Source organism: Canis aureus, chromosome 3 (assembly GCF_053574225.1).
Source record: "Canis aureus isolate CA01 chromosome 3, VMU_Caureus_v.1.0, whole genome shotgun sequence".
Lineage (NCBI taxonomy): Eukaryota > Metazoa > Chordata > Mammalia > Carnivora > Canidae > Canis > Canis aureus.
The window spans coordinates 39,201,806-39,223,079 of NC_135613.1; the positions used below are offsets into that span (position 1 = coordinate 39,201,806).

Below are 21,274 nucleotides of genomic sequence, written 5' to 3' on the forward strand. Positions count from 1 at the left end.
GGATTACACCCCTGCCGAGAACATCAAATCTCAAATGGAGGACCCAGGGGGGCTCAGCAGAAAGGTCACCAGATGCCATCTTAAAGGTCTGCCAGCCTTGGCAGAGACTCAGTGCCACCAATTTCCAACTGTGCGCCATCTAACAGGGCTCCAACCCTCTGGAGAAGACAGTCCTGAGTGTGCCAACTCAGTGAATGGGGATCTAATTTCAGTAAATGAAAGCATGTTCTTATTTGGAAGTCATAGCAGATAATCATCAACACAACCAGACTTTCCTTTTTTAAAAAGACAACAACAAAATAAAAATATAAAATGGGACTGGGGAGGGTGGTGCAGCTGAAACTCTCACTAAACTCCATGGGGAAGCTGAAATGTGAAGTCTGTGCTAATGTAGCAAATGTTATTGTGACGAAGTGTGAGGGGTTTTTTTTTTTTTTTCCTTTTTCTTTCTCTCTCTTTTTTTTTTTTTTAAATGCCAGAGAGCCGTGCCTCGTATTATTATCATAGAAAGTTAGTCTTCAGAAAGATTTTTAAAGTGCTGAACTCCCAAACCTATGCCCGAATCATATCTTTGTCATTGGAATTATGAGCTAACATTTTAAATGCTTATATGTCTCAGACACCACATACACATTTACATAAATTCTTTCATGTTATCCTAATAATCCTGAAAAATAGGTATGATTATCACTATTGTGCAGATGAAAAAATGATGATCAGGAAGGTTAAGTACATTATTCAGGCCATCTTGCAAACAGAGATCTTAGACTCATGGCCAGATCTACGTGGCTCTAAAGCATATACCCCATTTTCCACATTACTCCTCACTTTTATGCCCATATGTACAAAATGTTTAAAACAATAGTATTTTTATTCTCTTTTAAAGTGTTAATAAAAAAGAACATATATAAAGGCATCTTGTCTGGGTTATTTAATATACAAAATTAGTAACCCACCCAATCAACAATTGTTCTTTGTATGATGTACTTTTAGCTTTTAGAAAATGATATCCCAACACACCTACTCTTCTGCATCCTTCTTTCTCCACTTATTTGCATTTCTACAGCATGAGAAACATATTTATACCATGGTGGATGTTTTCTTCTATCTGACTTGTCTTTCAGCTATGCATTACTACCTCATTGGTCAGTGTTATATTGGGCATCCAATGGACTGTTTTGTCTTTAAATTTATGAAAAATAGTGTGATAACTGAAAAAATAGAGTATGCGTAAAGAATATCATAGAGGAATTTCAAACCAAATTTGCTTAAGGAAAAGGTGGAAATGATTCCATGAAGGTGTTGGCTGAGAGAAAGAGGCTAGAAAGCAACCAAAAGCATTTGTTTGAGGTCTTGAGGGATTGCAATCTTGGAGACACAAAGTTGACCAAAAAAAGTTTTTTGTTTTTTTTTTAAGATTTTATTTATTCATGAGAGACACAGAGAGAGGCAGAGACACAGGCAGAGTGAGAAGCAATGCTCCCTGTGGGGGGACATGCAGGACTCAATCCTAGAACCCTGGGATCATGACCTGGGCCAAAGGCAGACGCTCAACCACTAAACCACGCAGGTGCCTCAGAGTTGACCAAAATGGAAACTGTGCTCCAAATTATAAGCAGAGAGTGCAGGTTTCCAGAGGCAAAACCCACAAGATTACATAACTTGTTGTGAAGGAATTATGACTGGTGCTGAGAGAGTTAAAGTAAGACACAGTGGCTCTTTAGTTGGTAGATAATATATGTTATCTGTTTCAGTCCAAAGCAGGAGGATGTGTCCCAGGAGGTGGCGGAGGTGCACTGTTTAGTTGCAACTGACAAAAGTCAGAAGTCCATGGTGTTTCAAATATTGAAACAGGAGACAGTGTACAGGCCTTGCTTCCTCAATATCCTCTCCTTCCTGTTTTGAGTGATTCTCTTAGAAATGCTTACTTCATTTTGGAATGTTCTTTCACAAAGGAACTACATATAAAATGAAGAATACTCCAGATTGGATGAAGTGCTTGTGTTGGGAGAAAATGACAGTGATTTCTAACCTTTGAACTTCAGACCACCTAAGGTGGGTGATAATCATGCAGGGTGCTGGATAATAAAACACAAACTTGGAGAACACTGAGCTCATTGAATTGGAATTTCTGAAAACAGGACGAGAAAATTTGTATCCTTAGCAAACGTCAGATGATTCCTAGGTACACTAAAGTTTGAGAAACAGCAGCATAGAGAGTGAAAAAGAAAGTCTTTTTCATCATTGTGCCAAATCTGTGCATAGTTATAAGCAGTATAGTATAGTGGTTGAGGACATGAGCTATCTGTTCCATGGACCTGATTTTGAACCCTAGCTGCAGATGTGATTTGACTTTGGCACGTTATTTCACATCTCTAATTTTCAGTTTCTTATCTGTGGGGTTAGAAAAGTAATCCTTATCAAAATAAGATGTATAAAATATTTACCACTGAACCTGGTTTTCAGTCAACCCTTGACAAACGGTAATTTTGTGTTAGCCATAAGGTAGAGTACTATCATCCTTTTTAAACACCTCCCTCATCACCCGAGTACAGAAGGGATGCATTCATTTGGAACCTCAGAACTTTCTTTATAGGCAAAACTAAAGTTCAAAAGATCACAGTTTTGTAGTACACAAGAACTGAGAAAAATTTCTTTAAATAGGTAAAAAGAGAAATCATGTAATCTAACTGACCACCTTGCAATTTACTAGTAGCAGTGAATACAAGTTCTAGAAATCACTCACTTAAAAAAATAAAGCAGATTAATTAGTATCAAAATCTGCTCTGATTAAGCAGAATTCTTCAGAATTACTTTTTAAAATTTTACAGAAAAAAAAAAACCCAAAGCATTGTCTCATCATGATGTCCTCAAGTGGATTTTACCCAGGAGTTTTGCAGACTATGCTGCTTTTAAATCTTTGAGCCAGCCTTTATCAGCTTGAAATTTAATGTCCTTTGCACTGCCTTCTAGCCTGTTTTGCTTTTGCAAGTCTAAGCAAAGTGATTGTGCAACTGGCTCACCTTTCCCCCAATTATCTCAGCACTTTAAGGCACAGTTTCTGAGCCAGGACTTCTGTCCATATTGTGAGAGGATGCAGCACAAACAGTTCTCTCTCTGGACCATCCTCTGGGTACATCCACATGGTCTATAGGAATGAGGAGTAATAATTCTTGCTATGTTATTTTGTTTAATTAGGTTGAACTAAATCAGGTTATCAGGAGGTCGTAGATTTAAAAAGTGTACCATAGGGAAGGAGGAGAGGGATGAATAGATGGAGCACAGGATTTTTAGGGCAATATCATACAGAAAATACTCTGTATGATATTATGATAACAGATACATATCATTATACATTTGTCCAAACCCTTAGACTATAAGACACCAAGGGTGAACCCTAATGTAAACTATAGACTTGAGATGATTATGCTGTGTCAATGTGAGTTCATCAACTGTAATAAATGTATTGTTCTGGTGGAGGATGTAGATAACGGGGGAGACCCTGAATAAGTGCGGGGCAGGGGTGGATGTGGCACCTCTGTACCTTCCTCTCGATTTTGCTGTGAATCTCAAACTACTCTAAAAAATTTAAGTTCTAAAAAAGAAGTGTACTATACAAATATAAATCCGTGCTTTCTCAAAATTATAAGTGGTTAAACTCAAAGTGGCAAGGTATTACATGACCTCTTTATAGAAAATTTCCAGATAGGCACACCAGAACTTGTTTTGTTTTGCTTTTAAACCAAACTAGGATTATATTATTTTATAATCTCTTAAAAGAATTTCCAGTCCACGGTATAATGCAGATATTGTTACACATCGATACTTCTATCTCCGTGAGGACATCTGAAATGTCTAAAGAGTATTTCACTGCATGCATGTACAAGAGTTTATTTATTTTTATTTTTTTAATTTTTATTTATTTATGATAGTCACACAGAGAGAGAGAGAGAGGCAGAGACACAGGCAGAGGGAGAGGCAGAGACACAGGCAGAGGGAGAAGCAGGCTCCATGCACTGGGAGCCTGATGTGGGATTCGATCCCGGGTCTCCAGGATCGCGCCCTGGGCCAAAGGCAGGCGCTAAACCGCTGCGCCACCCAGGGATCCCTACAAGGGTTTATTTAACTAGTCCTATATTGTGGAACATTTACTGTTCCACAATTTCTACTAAATTAAATATTGCTGCCCTACTGGATGTGTTCCTTTGCTGCTAGCTCCTTGCCTTCTTCCTCACCCCAGGAAGCTGCTCTGTGTGGAGTAATGATCTGCTCTCAAGCCTTCTGATTGTGGCTGGTTTGGGCCAAAGCATAGCCCTGGCAGGAGATGGCTCTGTCCCTACAACATTGCCCTAAGCTCCTTGAGTTTCTTGCTCAGAGGTCACTACATGTCCCAAGGTGCCCTGAGCGGCAGAGTTTTCCCTCCTCAGTGACATTCCCCTCTTCCCATTTCCGCAGACTGAGGGCTGGTCACACTTTGCCTCTGCTAGTGGTTCGTGCACCACACCTTGGATTTCTCTTACTCTTCTAAACAAACCCTTCTCGAATCATCCTAATCTGAATTATGTAAACTGTTTTCTACTGGACCCGGGCTTGTACATTATTATGTAAACTTCTGAGATCAAACCATATATCCATCTATAATTGTTTCTACAGAATTGATTGATTCATAGATAGAGATCTTATGCCAAAAGTATACACACTTTTTAAAAGTTTTTATTTAAATTTTAGTTAATTAAAATATTGATTTCAGTTGTTTCTACAGAATTGATTCATAGATACAGAGCTTATGCAAAGTACATACACTTTTTTAAAGGTTTTATTTAGATTCTAGCTAGTTAACATATTGGCTTCAGGAGTAGAATTTAGGGATTCATCACTTAAATATAACACCCAGTTATATCACCATAAAGTACGTGCACTTTTAAGGCTTATGATAAGTATACTTAAAAACCAATACCATATGAGTACTCTTTTTTCTAAATCCTTGTCAACCCTGGATATTTCCATTATAAAAAATATTTCTAATTTTTATTGGTAAAAATAATGCTTCATTGCTGATTAATTTTTTTAGTACCATTCAGACTGAATCTCCCCCACCCTCATCAGACACATATTTAGTGTTTATTTTTATTTCTTCTTTTTTGACTTTCCCATCTACATCTTCTACTGTTTTATGAAAGTGGGCTGTTCGTCCTTTTCTTATCGATTTGCAGGAGCTCTTTATACAGTAAGAGGATTAATTTTTCTCCTGTTATGTATGTTGTAAATAGTGTTTTGCTTTTCCCGTTTACTTTTTATTCTATTTTTTAATATAGAATTTCAAATGGTAAAGTAACAACTTTTAACTAATAGCCACAATATTTAGAATTGATAGGCACCTATTCTTTTTTATAACACTGCTTTCACATAATGCCATATACTCTTACTGAAAGTTTTATGCTTATGCTTTGTGCTAGAGGCATAGGTCTAAAGTAGTATCTCATGCTTCTTTATACTCCTCACAGTGCCAATAATAATAATAATAATAATAATAATAATAACAAATATTATTAACAACCCAAATAATAAACAACCCATTGTAGGAGATTAATAAACAGCTTCCTGTAGTAAAAAAGACATGAGAGAAGTATGATTTTAACATAATACGCCATCGCTTTGAACTTGTGAAAGTAGACATAATAGTGTGTGCTCTGATGTTGCTCTGCTTTAAGGAAAGACTGAGTTCATGGATATTAAGGTATGTAGATTACATAGCAAGCAAAGCAAAAGACAAAGATGAGGTATTCTGATCAGTTATTTCTTTTTTATGAAGAGTAAGTAGGTACTTGAATTCTTAAATCACAAAGTTTTATCCAGGTTTTACATAGAGACTATAACTGGTCATTGCTACAATCTCCTGCATGGATTACCATAATGACTCCCTAAATGGTGTTCTCTTTTTTTACCCATGTCTCTCCCAATTTATTCTCCACAGAGTAGTCAGAACCATTCTTTAGAAAGAATTTTTGATTGTGACTTCTGGTGCTTGCAACTTTCCAATCCCTTTCCATTTTACGTAGAACAAATCCTAAATTCCTACCATGGCCCACAGGGCCAGTGATGGCCTCTGGTGGCCTCTCTGACCTCATTTCCTATCCCTCTTCCCCTTGTTCACTCTACTACACCATCATTGGCTTCCTTGCTCCACCCTAAATATGCCAGGAGGCTTTCTATTTGCTGTTCCCTCTGCCCATAATGCTCTTTCCTCAGGGATTTGCATGGTTTATGCTCTGGGCATCTGCGGAAGCGCCAGGATCATGGTGAACACCTGTAGTGTCATTGGTACACCCTGAACCTCCTGGGCAGGATAGCAGTAGTGACGTGGGTGCCCTGATCTCTGGGTACTATACTGGAAAGCCATGTTCTGTCACTCCTTATGAAGTGTGCATAAGGCAGCCTAACACAAAAAATCTGCTTGGGCTCCAGGTGGTCAATTTAGGTGCTGTTTGTAGCAGGTGCTGTGTCTAGCAGTTGCCGGGAGAGCCAGATGTCTAATATTTGGAGAGCTGTGGGAAGTTGCAGCCTCTTCTTTTGAGACAGGAGCAGGAAGAAGAAACTAGAACTACTAGTTTTATGGAAAGTTGGAGTCTGGCGAGCCACGGCCACCAGGATGAAGTTGGGCCAACCCCAGCCAGCTCACTGCTAACTAACCATGGATAATTCTCACTGGAGAATTCTGGCTCATGTCTCAGTTCAAATGCCGCTTGCTCAAACAGGCCTTCTGGGAACACCCTCTGTGACCCATTACACCCTCAGGACTTCCTCTATTTTTCCTCATGGCATTATGCTCACTTGAACAGTCATTACTCAGATGCTTGCCATGTGTCTCCCATCGTTAGAAATTTAGGTATACTGCTGTATTCTCAAGGCTTGACACTCACTAAGTACTCAATTAATGTTGTGGAAAGGATGTCGATGGAATTTCATATATGCATTAATTTCTAAAACTGTTAAAATTAGCACTTTTTAAAAGTTCAAGAAAGGAAAAAAATAATGTATTAAGAAGAAGGGGTTTGGGGTATCAAAAATGACAGAAGATGCACTCCAAGATAATCATGTGGGAAAATACCAAAACTTTGTACTTCTAAGCTATAAATATCAACACACATTATTACAGATATTCGCTACCCTTTCCCATAAAAGTTTGCAGCCAGCTTCCCCTGTACTTAACAATACTCTACCAACAGTAGAATGAATTGCTTTGGGTCATTGATTCTTGGCATTGGAAGGAACTATAGAGGCCAACTTTATTCACTGGAAGCATCTCTACTCACAGGCATTTCTTGAAATGGACTCAAGTCCTCTTTTATTTAAAACTCAATCTTCAGATTCTAGAAATGTTCCCCTATGCCACATTTCACACCCCAGATCTTCCATTATACTACACCTTTAGCACCCACACTTTTAGTGTGCCAGGGTCCCTCCTAAAATGTGGCGTGCAGAAGAAAGTACAGTACTGCATAGGTGGCATACACAGTTAGTTCTGAATACATTGGGCCTCCCACATCCCTCTCTGTGGATACTTTCAGCTCATGCTGAGCACAAACAGAAATGTAAAGAGGAAAACACTCCATTTTATCCTCTACTCTCTACTACTACCACACCAAATGTGTGTGGGTTTCCCCATACCAAGCAATTCTTCAACACCAGCTGGGTATCCCTATAATTCAGTTCAATTCTGAAGCTACCTACCTAGAGCACAGACCCTACAGGTTAAGGGCTCAGTCCCACAAGACTGTCCCCTCCCCTTCAGACATCAATCCCAAGTCCAGGTTATTATAACCTGTATTTCTGATAGACCCAGTATAAATCTGGATTCTCACAACCCCCTTCTCAGGTTTGATTAATTTGCTAGAGCAGCTCATAGAACTCAGGAAAACAGTTTACTTACCAGATTGCTAATTTATTATAAAAAAATATGTTAGGAGTGGCCAAATAGAAAGGATGCATAGGACTAGGTAGGTGGGAAAGGGCGTGGAACATCTGTGCCCTCTCCAGGCACATCACCCTCCCAGCACATAGACATGTGCAGCAACCCGGAAATTATCTGAACCCCATACTTTTGAGATTTTTAGGGAGGCTTCATCATATAGTTATGCTCAATCATAAACTCAATCTCCAGCCCCTCCCCCTTTTTCAGAGGATGGAGGGTAGGGTTGAAAGTTCAAAGGCTTTTTTGTTTGTTTGTTTTGTTTTGTTTTTTAAGTTCAAAGTTTTTAATCATGGCTTGGTCCTTCTGGTGACCAGCCTCCATCCTGAAGCAGCCCAGAGCCCATTGAGAATATACTCATGGGAACAGAGACATCTCATCACCCAGGAAATCCCAAGGGATTTAGGAGCTTTGTATCAGGAACCAGGATCAAAGACCAAATATTAGGTCAAGAGATGTACCTGGTGCTCTTACCTGTTAGGAAACTGCAAGGGTTTTAGGGATTCTGTGCCAGGAATTGGGAGCAGAAACCAATAGATATATTTTCTATTATTTCACAAGTAAAACACAAACATTTATTCCATATAAGCATTTACATGTACTCTCTAAAGACAGACTTTGCATCCATCTCCATTGGATTAATTTTGTCAGTTTTAGCTCAAACCGTCCCTGCCAAGGCATTCCAGCATTCTTCTACCTACATGTTTCCTGAAGTGATCTGTCTTCCTTCAGTTATGGATTAAAAAATGCTGACTGGGGCACTTGGGTGGCTCAGTGGTTGAGCAACTGCCTTTGACTCAGATCATGATCCCAGGGTCCTGGGATTGAGTCCCACATCGGGCTCTATGGAGGGAGCCTGCTCTTCCCTCTGTGTCCCTGCCTCTCTCTCTCTCTGTGTCTCTCATGAATAAGTAAATAAAATCTTTAAAAATATTGTTGACTAAAAACAGGGTCACATAGATCCTCTCAACCTCCCCACCTCCAATATGCCATGTTGACATTAATTGTTCAATCACCACCATGTTAGCATCATCTGGTTTTAGTCAACATGAACCAACTCCTAGTGACCATCACTTTCGTGTTTTGTTTTCACAACTAATATATTTAATTCTTTGGCCTACAGTTTTACCAGGGATTGCCCACAGGCCTCAGGTTTTGTGGTTTTATTACACACTTTTATCTCCTTATAGAAAAATGGGAATACTTGTCTCCTGTCCATTGGCCTTGTCTTCCTCTCCATGAGCTATCAAACAGTACCCCTCAGGGTTCCATGGTAACATATAATGCTACTTTAGCAACATAGGCTTTAGACATGGATTTAAAGCAACCAAGTATTGTCTTTCTAGATCTTTATTTTTCTTGGCATCTATTGTGCTCTAGGCCATTTATTAGGCTTTCAATGTGTATAAGACTTTGTACTCAGTGGTGAGGGTACAGTGGTACACACAGGATTTACAGCTAAATGGAGGAGACAAAAATGCACAGGAAATGGTCATAGAGCGTAACAGTCCCTTAATGGTGTTACAGGAGCCCACAGGGTAAAGTCCTAACCTCCAGGACTTCAGAGCTATTTGGAAATAGGGTGATTGTAGATGTAATTAGTTAAACTGAAGTCATATTAGAATAGGAGGGCCCCTAATCCAATTGACTGGTGTTCTTATAGAAAGGGGAAATTTGTACACAGACGTATATACAGGAAAACTGCCATGTGAATCTTATGGGTTATGCACCATGAGCCACAGAACTACCAGAATCAGGGAGATAGACCTAGAAGCTCTCCTTCCTGGGTAGCTTCAGACTCAGACAGAGCACAGTTGTACCAACACCTTGATTTCAGACTTCTAGCCTCCAGAACTGTGAGACAATACATTTCTGTATTGTCTAGGGTACTCAGTTTGTGGAACTTTGATACAGCAGCCCTAGGAAATTAATACACTGATTTTACACCTTGAAGATCACATTCAGGTCTGACATACCATTCCATCCTCTCCACATATCCTACAGTAAATCTGAACTAAATGTGCTTACACAGGAAGATTTCTGTTTTCCATCCATTATTAGTTTGTGATTTTTCTTTTTAGAGATTTCTTCCCCTTTTTGGCGTTCAACTTGTTTCTTACATAGATATTTTACTAATGGACTCAACAGATTCCACCCCAAGAAAAAGCCCTCTTGAGACCCAGGCTGAAAGCTATAGATGTAGTCCAACTACAATGCTTCAGAGGCAGATTATGGGACATATATGACTTGATAATGGTGATCCTTCTGAGAATCACTTATTTTTGAACAATATAGCAATATTTTAGCAAAGCATGTTAGTAGTCCTATGTCATTCCAGCAACAGTAATATCAAACCCATAGAAAACAGAAATAAAACAACCTACCTTAACTTTTTTAAACATTTTTTCCCACAGTTGTCATAGAAGTAACAACTGTGTCTTTTATTTCACAGTTTATGTACCTAATCTAATGTATTTTTGTATTTCCTGGACTCTGAAGTTAAAAGAATAAAGAGAAAAAATAAAAGGCACCTTTTTATAAGACAAAGGAATTTTTTCCTATATAAAAGGACAAGGACACGCCCCTAGCATCCCCTTTAGGAACATGTTAGACAATGATTCCCCTGGAAAAAAGAAGGGATTTGGAATGAAAGGGGCTAAACAAAGATCCCCAGAGGGGAATGGAATTAGTAGAGTAGTAATACCGTCTTCTGGGTGGGAGGAGAACTGAGCAGGGCATCCAAACTGATCCTAGTACTTTCCTTGCCAACCATGAGCATTTGGTAGGAGATCTTATAATTATGATTATTATAAGATTATATCACAGTATCTTAGTTTTCTCATCTACAAAACAGAGGCAAACTGCCTCTCAGACATAGAATATAAAAGGGATTGCAAGCATTGCATAGAATGGGATTTGATTTTTTTTATTAAATGTCTTGTATCCCTGGAAAGATATGGTTTAGTCATAATAGCAAAACCACTGATTGAACATGTTGAATATACTACTAGGCACTGGAAAGGTGTTTTGCCTACTTTTTCTCATCTGGTTTTCACAACAACCCTCCTAGGTCCATGTGTTTTAGCCTTACTTGAGAGATAGGAGAATCTGAGGCCAGAGATATTAACTTTCTTAATGTCAAAAGGCCAGGAAGGCACAGAGGCAGGATTCAAATTCACATCTCTCAGCTCTGTAGGGATCCCAGATGCAGGACCCCTGTGCCAGAACAGACATTACTACTTGATTACAGCACTCACTTCGGTATTTCTCTGGGCTGACAGTACTGATGGTGGGAAGTTTAACCAATTTGCCCTCCTAAGGCCTGTGCTCCCTAATCCTGATAACCTCATCTTCAGAGATTCTAATTCAGTAGGTCTTGGGTTGGACCCCAAATCTTTATTCTTAAGGATTTTCCAGTTGTTTCTGATGACAGGTTTTATAACCACTACTTTCTGCACCTATGTTCTGTGAGGCCAGGTCTTTTCTGTTTGTCTATTTGTTTGATCTGTGGGTTTCTGAAATAAAAGCAAAAGCTCTTAGGAGGGGAAGGCAACTATTGACTGCTGCTGTTTATGGAATGACTACTAGATGAAAAGTGGGTTGGGATCCCCGGGTGGCTCAGCGGTTTAGCGCCTGCCTTCAGCCCAGGGAGTGATCCTGGAGTCCCAGGATCGAGTTCCATGTCAGGCTCCCTGCATGGAGCCTGCTTCTCCTTCTGCCCGTCTCTCTCTCTCTCTCTCTCTGTGTGGGTGTCTCTCATGAATAAATAAAATATTTTAAAAAAATAAAAAATAAATAAAAGTGGGTCTAGGGACACCTGGGTGGCTCAGTGATTAAGCGTCTGCCTTTGGCTCAGGTCATGATCCTGGGGTCCTGGGATCGAATCTCTCATTGGGCTCCTTGCAGGGAACCTACTTCTACCTCTGCCTATGTCTCTGCCTTTCTCTGTCTGTGTCTCTCATGAATACATAAATAAAATCTTTCAAGAAAAAAAAAGAAAGGCGGGTCTAGTGCCTCTTTTTTTCTTTTCTGAACACTGGAAAGAAGACCTAGTCATACCCTTCTGTGCCAAGTATCTCGTGAATTTTAGAGATACTTGAGTGTCCTCCCTCAAATGTGACTGTGATGAGCTTGAAGAAAGAAAGACCTCTTAGCTATTCTCTGAGAAGTCTTTGTTTGGAGGAGTATAGACTATAAACAAGAGTAAGTAAAAATCTTATAATTTATGATTTATTATTAATCCCACTCCTCTAATTCATAACAAATTGACTAACACTATTCCTCCTCCCTCCCCAAAATCACTACATGTAGTAGATTACAAACGTGATGAGAAGCAGCAGCAATACCCCATTAATAGTTATAAATGTCTCAATGCTTATATTCCTCATCTATTTGGAAAATCTGCCTAAGTAATTAAAGAGTAAGAGGAATTAAAAAGATGAAAAATATCAGGAAAACAGTGCGCATGGAAGTTATCAACACTATTTTACTTCTACTATTACTTTTTAATGACTTTATTTTCCATGGACAACAGTTTAAAAATGTTAATTTCTAGATTAAAAAAAAAAAAAGCCCCAGACTTCATTATCTTCCCAGCAAAGCAGATATTTTTCAAACAGTAAACTTACATCTTTGGCTTCTCCGAGAGGTACCGGAAGTGTTTGCTTCCAATGATTTTCACCACTGTCTCAGACATTGCTTCTGATCCACGGGGAGTCTTCCCAACAGAAGACATGCTTTTTCTCAAAGTCCTTTAAAATACTTGGGTTGGAAAATAAGTAACTCTTTTTTCCTCTTGATTTCCCATTAGTCAATTTAGCATCCTCGTCTATATTAACAAAAACAATAGCAGGACCAAATGCTATTTGGTCTTACCTCACTTGACATTCTTAATAAAGACATGAGTAAGATATTTTTAATTACTATTATCATTCTTGTTTTAACTTTGAGAGAACAGGCAATATGTAGTTCTGTAATTTACTCAGTAGCATAGAATCAGTATTTAGCAGAACTGGGAATCCCACTCAAGAGGTTTGCAAAACAGGTCTACTGAGCCATTTGGAAACTCTACCTTCCTGATACCAGATTGGGTTCTTTGGAGGTCAGAGAGGAAACCAGGGCTTTAGTATATGAAGATCTTATATTCAGCTCTCATGCTCAGTTTCCCTTTTTACAAAACCGGGATAATTCCAGTTCTACTTCCTGGGATTTAGGGAATCCAGTAAGATAATGCATCTGAAAGAGTGCTGTACATAGGAAAGAGGGAATTTTGTTGTTTTTGCTGATGCGTGTTTCTGTAATAATCCAGCGAATCTGAAATTGAGATCCTGTACTAGATAAATACTGGGTGTTTACACAGGTTTGATGCCAAGGACAACTTAGAAGTTCTATAAACCTGGCCCCAGGCTGATCACTTTCTTTCAGAGCCTCTCACAGATTGATGGCTCTTCAGAGATCATTCTAATCCAAATGCTGGCTTTACAGATTGGTACACCGAGGCCCAGAGAGGGTGTATCATTTGACCAAGCTCACACAGCGAGTGGAACCAGCCCCTTTTCTAGTATTCTGGTCTGAAGTAGACCAGCTCTTCCCAGTACCCCAGCTTCACTTAGCGTGTGGTCCGCACTAAAGAAAGACCTGCTAGGAGAGGATAGCCCTACCCAGCGGGACCTGCAACCTCTTGGAAGCAGTCTGGAAACTTCAAGGGCCTCAGTTCGTGATGGTGGGGTCCCTTCTCTTCCCAGCAGGTGCGTGTCTGTACTGAGCCCTTTCTTGGGATAGAACAGAAGGGTTGGCCTTACCGCCGAGGCAGCGTTTCCCACCCGGGCAGCTCAGGAGTACTCGGTCAGTGCTCTCCCCTGGATCGAGCCCCGCGGCGGCCTGCGGGGAGCAGGGCGGGCGATTGGAGCCCAGGAGTCGGGCCAATCACAGGGCCCGGCTCGTGGGCGGGGCTGTTCCCCCGGGTTGCTAAGGACGCAGAGGCTGTTGCTGGGCGGGGGACCAAGTTTCCATCCCTGTCCAGGTGGCTGGGGGCCTCCTCCGCGGGCGCCGGGAGAAGAGTAGCAGTGTGCTCAAATCTGTGTTTTGGAGGTTCTCCAAGATCTCTGAGCTTTTTTAAATTTATTTTTAATTTATTTTTTATTTTTTAGCTCATCTCGCTCACCTGTGTTGCCACGCATGTCCTGCTCTTTCCCTTAAGCTTCATTTCCCTTGGTGAGATTGGCACGTGGTTGGAATCTTGCCCCTGTAGGTTTAAATCCAGCCCCTTCCACTGTATGGGTTTGGATAAATCTCTTCTTTTCCCTGAGGTTCAATTTCCTTATCTGTACAATGAGGAAGAGTAATAACACAGACGTAAAGATAAGTCGGGGATGAAATGAAATGAGAGTATAAAAAAATAATTTTATGCCAGATCACTCATTTGAGCCAGACAACTATTACTATAAGTTAAAAATGACCAATAGCATAATTTTATTTATTTAATAAAGATTTAAAAAGTAAGGCTTGGGGGTGTTGAGTAATTACCCAAGGCCCCACCAAGGCAATTGACAGATCCCCGATTTGAATATACTCCTACACCTCCCGAATTAACAGCAATTTTTATTATGTTAGAAGACTTCAGCAAGCATGGGTAAAGACTTCAAATTGACTCCAAAATGGTGTTAACTATTTCCAGCAGCAGCAACCCCAGCATCCATACGGCCTGCCTCCTGCCCTCTGGCTGCACTGTGTTTTGTGGTTTACTATATCACCTACTTGCATATGTGATGTGATACACTCAGCTCCCCTCTAGGGCTTGCTCTCCCGTGGGCAAGACACACTGGCACATTCTGTGATATGCAAAGTACCTTGGTGTAGAGGAAAGGGGACAGCTCCCTATTTATTCTTCCAGCCCAGCTTCACATTGTCACTAGATCAGTCCTCTTAAGCTACACTAGATAAGCCCCGTCTAGTCCAATGTCTCAAAGGATTCTGATCAGCCATAGAGGTTGTCTGTGGTTTCAAAGTCTTCTGTGCCCTATCCTCAGGCTAGATCTCTAGGTGGATCTCCCACTACTTCTCCCAGGCTTGCTATACTCCATCCAACCCAGTACACTAACTGACCTGAATCTGTCTTTTATTTTTCAGCCTCTGTACCTTATTCATTCTGTTCTCTCTGTATAAGACCCTTCCATTTGCTCTTTTTTTTTTTTAGGTTCAAAAAAATTATAATTTTTGTACACCGCTTGCTCATTGTGTCCACCTGCAATCCATTCTTTAAGTTCCATCTCAAATGGTCAACAGTATGTACCTGGGAATCAGATACCTTGGGTTCAAATCCTAGCTGTGCTAGTTCAAAGTGATCTTTGGCAAATCACTTAAAATCTTTGTGCCTCAGTTTCTTCTTTTATAAAATAAGAATGACTTTTTGTAAAGATTGAGTTATATGAGTAATGGCTTAGGATAATGGCTGACATATAATGAGAAATATAAATGTTTGCCATCATCATTATTATAATTATCTGTCGTGAAGCCGAGTCAGATCCCAGAAGCTGAAAATGGTTTCTCTGTTCTCTGTATAATTTGTGGTTTCTCTCTTTTATAAAATGTGTCTTTCTTTGCCTGATAGTTGACTATCTGTTTGCATTGGTTGCCATACCTTCCTGGACCATGTCTGTGGTAGGCTGAATAAAGCCCCCCCCTCCCCCAGACATCCATGCCTTAATCCTTAAAATCTGTTCATATTATCTTCTGTGGCAAAAGAGACGTAGCAGATGTGATTAAGAATCTTGAGATGGGGAGATTATCCTGGATTATCCAGGTTGGTCTTAAATATAATTGCAAGTGTCCTTGGAAGAGGGAGGTAGAAGGATGTTTGACTACCAAAGAGGAAGGAGGAGATATGACCATAGAAGCAAGAGGTTGGAATGATTTAAAGAAGGGATTTGGGCCAAGAAATGCAAGTGGCCCCCAGAAGCTAGAAAAGGAAAAAAAAATTCTCCTCTAGAGGCTCTGGAAGGACCAAGACCCTGCTAACTCCTTGACTTTAGCCCAGTGAGACTGATTTTGGGCATCAGGCCTCCAAAACTCCAAGAGAATAAAGTTGTATTGTCATTACCTGCCAAGTTTGTGATAATTGACAGCAGCCATAGGAAACAAATGCAATGCTTGAAGGACCCACTTCTTCAAAGAACTGATTGCACTCCATGGCTTAAGTAGGCCAGAATTTTTTTTTAAAGATTTTATTTATTTATTCATAAGAGACACGGGGGGGTGGGGGCAGAAACACAGGCAGAGGGAGACGCAGGCTCCATGCAGGGAGCCCAACATGGGACTCGATCCCAGGACTCCAGGATCATGCCCTGGGCCAAAGGCAGGCACCAAATCACTGAGCCACCCAGGGAGCCCAGGCCAGAATTCTTATTGATGACCAATGTATAGGTGTTGGGTGAAAACGAAGCCTTCTATCTGTTGGGGTCTCTAAAGTGTGAGGGTAAGATATGGAGGCTGTTGGCAGATGTTTATGTAAATACATAAATACCTTTTCAGCAAATAAGGAGCAAGCCAGGTTAGAGCCGAAAATAGAGCCAGCATGGGGAGGGGATGGGAGCAAAGAGCCTGGACCCAGCTATGCCTGAAGCTAGAAAGATTCTAGAACTCCCAAACATTGAAGTGAAATATTTCCCTTTCTTAAGATATTTTGAGATGAGCTTCATTAACCTTTTACCCAAAGAGTCCTGGGGAATGCAGAGACTTTCAAACTTCAGGTTACTATGGCTCATATGTGGGGTATAGCTAATTGATTCAATGGCATTTTAAGTTTCATTGTTAATTCTGTGATAAAGCTTGAAGAAGTAAATTAATTTTGAGCAAGTAAGATATTCTAATAAGGACTCTCCTTTGACCTTATCTTGACTTAAAGATTTTATAAATGCCAACTTGAAACACAATGACATAAGAGGGAGGCTTTCCACTGCAGCTCTTCTGTCAGTTTGAAGCTATTCATTTGAAATTCGATATATTTTTTCAGACCCCAGGGAACCTCTGCTTTGCTGTTTCCTAGCCAAATGACCTTGAATTAGCAATTTCACTTATCTTTGAGGTGAAGACAATAATTACTCTGAAGATTGCTATCAGGATTAGAGATAATATTCTGAGAGCCCCTGACATGTAATAAGCTTTTATAAATTGTATTCTTGTTCATAACAATAGCAGCTAACATTTAGTGAATATTTATTATGTGCTAGACATTGTGCTAAAAACTTTTCCTTTGATATCTTATTTAATCTTTACAACCATCTTATGAAATAAGGACTTAATATCCCCATTTTAGAGATGAGGAATCTGAGGTTTAGAGACGATAACTTGCTCAGAGAGAATGTAGGTAGGAAGACTCAGAGCCGCGAAAAAAATCAAGGTATATCTGATTCTAGAAGCGCCTTTGTAGCCACTACTCTATACCTCCTTTGTGGAAGTTAGCCATTGTTGTTATATTATTACTGTTGTTATTATTAATTGTTAATGCTTTCATTGGCACTGTTTTAAGGTTCTAGTTCCCTTTGAGAATGCAGATTCTATGATAGAATTCTTAAGAAGGGGTGGCCTTTTCTTATCTGGGATTTCCTATTTCACACTCTGGTTTATGAAATAACACAAACAGGAAATGTCTCTCCAGTGGTTTATATTAAACAAGGTAAAATAAAAAGCTATATAATAAATGTCTCCAGAAGATTAAAATACTGTGGTTAAAACTTTCCTTGAATTCAACAGCTTTAGGTTACAAGTCACCAGAGAAAGATTCCAGAGAAACATCTTCCGACAGAGTCGGCTCTCTTTCTTTCCCCAAAGAAAGATAAATAGCTATAATAAGGAACTGAAGAATGCTCCCTCCTAAAATTTCATGATTTTATGTTTACCACCACATACAGGAAGGAAAAGGAGAGAAAAAAAAATTATTTCCAATGTTGTTTTTGCTCATACAAGTCAAAGTAGAATGACTTTATAAATAGGAAGCAATAAAACACTGCCTTTTTGGGAACCTGGGTAGCTCAGTTGGTTGAGCAGCCGACTCTTAATTTTGGCTCAGGTCATGATCTCAGGGTCATGAGTTCAAGGCCCTGTGTCAAGCTCCATGCTCGGTGCAGCCTGTTTAAGATTCTCTCTTTCTCTCTCTGCCCCTCCCCCCTAAATTAAGTAAATACGATCTTTTAAATTTTTTTTAAAAAATTAAAAAATAAACATCACTTTTTTGAAGTTTAATCAAAGAACCATAAAAATGAAGGATTTTACATTGAGGTCTTGTTCAAAAATAGAGGGGTCAGATACGGACATTAAATTAAGCTGTATTGGGGTGCCTGGGTGGCTCAGTGGTTGAGCATCTGCCTTCAGCTCAGGGCATGATCCTGGGGTCTGGGGATCCCCCTCCAGGGGAGACTGCTTCTCCCTCTGCCTATGACTCTGCCTCTCTCTCTCTGTGTGTCTCTCATGAAGAAATAAGTAAAATCTTAAAAAAAAAAAAAGCTGTATTGCAAAGATTTTGGGGCATTATGCTTTCTTCTCCCAAGAAACATATAGGACCCAAGCCAATGATCTTTATGACTAATGGAGGACTTCAAGTTAAAAAGATGAGCAGTGATGGGCTGATTTTAGAACAGAATGCAAACACAGCCAGGTTTCTTTTCCTTTTTAAACCTCTCTCATGGCTTTGGAGAAACAAGAGCATATTAGCATACTGATTAGATGGGCCAATTTTTGGCCGTACACTAATTTACTAGGGTTACCATAATAAATGAAAAAATGGGGGGATTAAACAACCAACATTTATTATTTTACAATTCTGGAAGCTAGAAATCCAAAAAGGTATCAGTACGTTGGTGCCTTCTGAGGGTATAAGGGAAAATCTTTTCCATGCTTGTGTCTCCTTGCTTTGGGTGGTTTACTGCCAATATTTGGTATTCCTTGACTGGTAGACTTCAGCCTCTATGCTCACATAATGGTCTCCCTGTGTGCACACCTGGACTTACTCTACTCCAGGAGAACTTCATCTTATTTAATTACCTGTGTAATCACCCTATTTCCATATTACCTCATATTTTAAGATACTCGGGTTTGGAGTTTCAATTGGGGGTGGGGGGATCCCTGGGTGGCGCAGTGGTTTGGCGCCTACCTTTGGCCCAGGGCACGATCCTGGAGACCCGGGATTGAATCCCACGTCGGGCTCCCGGTGCATGGGGCCTGCTTCTCCCTCTGCCTATGTTTCTGCCTCTCTCTCTCTCTCTCTCTTTCTCTCTGTGACTATCATAAATAAACAAAAAAAAAATAAAAATAAAAAAATAAAAAATAAATCAATTGGGGGCGGGGATAGAGTTTGCTATCAACTGAATGTTTGTGCCCCACCCCCCAAACTTCAGATGCTGAATTCCTAATCCTCAGTGTGATGGTATTTGAGGTGGGGCCTTTGGGAGGTAATTAGGTTTAAGTGAGATCATAAGGGTGGGGCCTTGTGTTGCAATTAGTGGCCTTATAAGGAAATGGAGGCACTGGTGCTCCTTCTCTCTTGGCTCTGTGAGGGTAAGTCTGACCTTTGCAAACCAGGAAAAGGCTGTGTCTCAGAACTGAATTGGCTGGATCCTAGATATAGGACTTCCCAGACTTCAGAACTGTGAGAAATGAATGGTTGCTATTTATCCTGTTTAATCTGTGGTATCTTTGTTATAGCAACTTGAATCAAAACACAATACAAGCCTTGGCTGCTTGAGCTCCAAACCTGGCTCTGCACTTAGTGTGGTGGTAGTTAGCAATCTGTAACTTTATTTCTTCATGGATAGTACCAATACCTACAATAATGGAAGGTCTAAAGGAAATAACAAATATTTAGAACAGTGTTTGGTATCTGGTAAGAATTTGTTGCCATTAGCCTTACCTCCTTAATATAACATGTACATCCTTTATTGCCCACTTGATTTGGTTCCTGCCCACTTTTCTACTCTCCTCCATCACCTCCGCCCCTCTCCTCACCTAATTAACTGAAGCTGCCCCTACATTACCTGCAGTTCCTTGAAGGTTCCATAAGTTTTAGCCCTTATGCTTTTGCAGAGGTGGTTGTGTTGGCTTGAAATGTCTTCCTTATGGCCCTGTTTCTAACTTGAAGATAAAGTCAAATGTTACCAACTCTGTGAAGCTGTCTATTCTCAATGTCCCCAGGCAGGGAGGTGTGCTCTCTTCAGCAGTCTTAACACCAGTGCCTCTTCAATGTGATTACTGCTTCCATATCCTTCTCCCCTGCTGAGTTGCTCCTGTGGATGCTGAGTACTATACCTTATTTGTTATTCAGCCCAGTTCTTTTTGTTTAAAAAAGATTTTATTTATTTATTCATGAGAGACACACGGAGAGAGGCAGAGACACAGGCAGAGGGAGAAGCAGGCCCCCTGAGGGGGGAGCCTGACGCAGAACTCAATCCCTGGACCCTGGGATCATGACCGAAGCCGAAGGCAGACACTCAACCACTGAGCCACCCAGGTGCTCCGTATTCGGTCCAGTTCTAAGCACAGTGCTGGTACCTAGTATGTGATCATAAATATATGTTGGACAATTTATAATAGGGTAATAATGATAATGTTAAGTAAACACAATTTAACAAAGGATAGCATCTTCTGTTTATTTAAGATTTCCTATGTGCCAGTCACTGAGGGAGGCACTCATTTAATTTCAATAACGATCCTATAAGGGATATATTCTTTGTTCTGCTGATGAGGAATCTGGTCTTGAGTGCTGGATTAGACAGGAGTATTGGTGGTAAAGAGCAGAAACCCCACAAACGCAAATTCTAGTAAAAGGCGTGTTTGTCCTGAAACCCAAGTGCAGAAATGACCTGCCCTTGGACACAGTCAGGAACGTTGAGGAGAATTCTCTTTTTCCAATCCTTATTTCTGCTCCTCTCTGTGCATCAGCATCATTTATTCTTTTCTCTAGTATATATTGCTGCTTTCTGATTGCAAGACCACAGGAAGGAAAGTCACCCATAACAATTCATTGGTTTACATCATTTCTAGTTAAGAGACCAGTACACCTAGAATTTCTTAGTCCCATTTACTAGGGGAAAATTATGGCTGGCCTAGTTTGGGTTAGGAGATATTTGAACCAATAAATTTTTGCTCAGGTGGAAAAGGAGGTAATAGCAGAATCATGAATTGTTGGAGAAGCCCTTAGCTCTGGAGAAAAGCTAGTATCCAGAAAGCTATAGGAATCTGGTAGAGATTAACCAGATAGGAGGTTGGATAACTTGCCTAAGGTTTGTAGCAAATAAGTGGTAGAACAATGGTTCA

The 21,274-nt window shown here is 40.2% G+C and overlaps 1 protein-coding gene across 10 annotated transcripts in view; it reads right to left on the reverse strand.

Annotated features, from left to right (window-relative positions):
- Positions 1-13,905, reverse strand: part of C3H1orf87 (chromosome 3 C1orf87 homolog) — a 78,577-nt gene extending 64,672 nt beyond the window's left edge. For 8 of the 10 annotated variants that reach the window (XM_077892007.1, XM_077892013.1, XM_077892014.1 and 5 more), the window contains exons 1-2: positions 13,771-13,905; positions 12,598-12,797 (exon numbers count right to left, since the gene is read on the reverse strand). In XM_077892007.1, coding sequence (XP_077748133.1) covers positions 12,598-12,704 — 107 coding nt within the window. In that variant the 5' untranslated portion in view covers positions 12,705-12,797; positions 13,771-13,905. The remainder of the gene's footprint in view (positions 1-12,597; positions 12,798-13,770) is intronic. The other 2 variants (XM_077892004.1, XM_077892006.1) reach the window with 2 other exon arrangements.
- Between the last annotated feature and the right edge of the window lie 7,369 nt (positions 13,906-21,274).